General features: G+C 42.2%; 1 protein-coding gene across 1 annotated transcript in view; it reads right to left on the bottom strand.

Moving 5' to 3' along the window:
- The window catches only part of LOC101859505 (neuropeptide prohormone-4), a 38,396-nt gene that overhangs the window by 10,510 nt on the left and 25,765 nt on the right, over positions 1 to 2,121 (bottom strand). Inside the window, exon 2 of the mRNA XM_035971872.1 lies at positions 1,321 to 1,452. Within this exon, the coding sequence (XP_035827765.1) occupies positions 1,321 to 1,452 (132 nt within the window). The remainder of the gene's footprint in view (positions 1 to 1,320; positions 1,453 to 2,121) is intronic.

Here is a 2,121-nt window from a genome sequence, read left to right as displayed (position 1 = left end):
CACACACACACACACACACGTTCAATCCCCTCTTCCCACACACCCATACACATACACATACACACGCACTACAAGTTTCAATGAAGTCGGTCAGAAAAGACGGTTTCTATCAGGCTTAGCCGGGTCATCAGATAAAAGAGACCCGAGAAAAAGACCTATCTTATCGCCTCCTTGGACTTAACGGAGTCTTAGTAGTTGGAATCAACTGGATGCTCATTCTTGCTTATCGTTATCCGTGTTCCTGATCTGTTAGTGTTGTGGGTGGTTGGTGGGTGCTCGGATGTGGTTTGCTCCTTCTTTCCCAATTATACATCTATTGTCCTTATCCCTCTTCCTTCTATTATATTTTTGTTATTCTCATGTAACATTTCTATCCTCCTTACCTCTCCTTCTATTTTGTGTTTATTACTCTCGTATAACACTTCTAATCCTTGGCGCTTTTTGTACCTTATTGTGCTGCACGTGCATTAACACACACACACACACACACACACACACACACACACACACACACACACACACACGCACACACACACACTCAAACACACACAAACGCACACATACATGTACACTCACACACATGCCAACACACTTGCACACATTCTCCCGTACACAAAAACAAAACCTACGTGTCCTAAACAAACGACAACACACACGAAAAAGCAAACAAACACTTTTGATACGCCCCACTAATGAATAAACAAACGTACATTTTTACACAAACTCAGCAATAACAAGAGCAGCATCAACAACAACACGCAAATGCACACAGAAAACATAATATACACACGAATGGACATTTCTACATTATACAACACCCCGGCAACTGAGATAGATCTAGATACAAAATATGTGTTACGACACAGTGGAATCAGGCGCTCGTCAATTTTTGGGCACGTGGTGTTATATTGGTTTCACTTAAAAGCTTGTTTATTTCTTTTGCTATCGATGAAAACTACCCATCACTCTTAAATAGATGTCGACATATTTGCGATTGAAAGAGGTGGGGTTCGCCTGTTTTCACAGGCAAAATTAATGAGAAAAAGGCCGCCAGGGTTTGGTGACCTCCAAAGCTTTCGAGTCCTTAGAAACTGCAAATTTATATTTTATGTGCCTTTAATCAATGTTTTTAAGTCCAATCCACACAGAAATGTATTTTTACATAGACATAAAAAGTGTTGAGGGAAAAGACAAAAATTCGATACAATTTCTCAAAACTTGCAGAAAAAAAGCCGGTTTCCTCGATTTCATTACTTTGACGAGTGCCTGATTTCATCACTATGCCTCACATATAAGCCTCAAACAGTTTCTGCTGCTCACCTGCGTTACAGACAGCTGGATCCTCGTCGAAACCGCCTTCACAGTCCCAAGTTCCGTCGCACACATATTTGAGGGCCACACACTTCGGGCTATCGCGACATAAAAATGGCTTCGAGGCTTCGCATGGGTTGCCTGTGGAGGAAAAATAGTAGAAATATTGGGTCAGTGATTTGTTGTGAAGTAAAAGGTAGTGCTTATAAGAAATCATTTTAATTGAAGTGTGGTATCGCATCGCATGGGTTAACTACGTTCAACCATGTAAGGATTTTAAAGACACCAGGCTTCCGTTTTGACGCACTTTTCTCTGAGATCTTGCCAAGTTTGAAGCACGTAAAAACTTTCTCTAGAAACGATGGACCCCCCCCCCCCAAGTACAACACTACAAAACTGTATAGGTTTAAGTCCCCTTGCAAACTGTAACATCACTTAAAGGTGGGATCTCTGAATTCAAATGGGGAGCATTCTTGTAACGCGTCTTTCCCCAAGAACATAACCTCGCACATAGCTGAGGCTCGGATCCCTGAAACCCCAACCTTAAACGGGTCCAGTAGTCCAACCACAAGGCTAACGACATCGCAAGGGTACCGACATCACAGAAAGACAGTATTTTGAATGAACCATATCAGCATGAGGGGTCTACATTGCAAGAAACGGGAGATGTTTGGTTTTGATAAGGATAATAATATGAACTTAAGTCAACTGGAGAACAGTTCACAGCGCGCGCCGCGCGCGTGTGTGTGTGTGTGTGTGTATGTATGTATGTGTGTGTGTGTGTGTGTGTGTGTGTGTGTGTGTGTGTGT

The sequence above is a fragment of the Aplysia californica genome, unplaced genomic scaffold (genome assembly GCF_000002075.1).
Source record: "Aplysia californica isolate F4 #8 unplaced genomic scaffold, AplCal3.0 scaffold00525, whole genome shotgun sequence".
Lineage (NCBI taxonomy): Eukaryota > Metazoa > Mollusca > Gastropoda > Aplysiida > Aplysiidae > Aplysia > Aplysia californica.
The sequence above is the reverse complement of the archived record's forward strand: the minus strand, read 5'-3'. Positions and strand labels throughout refer to the sequence as shown.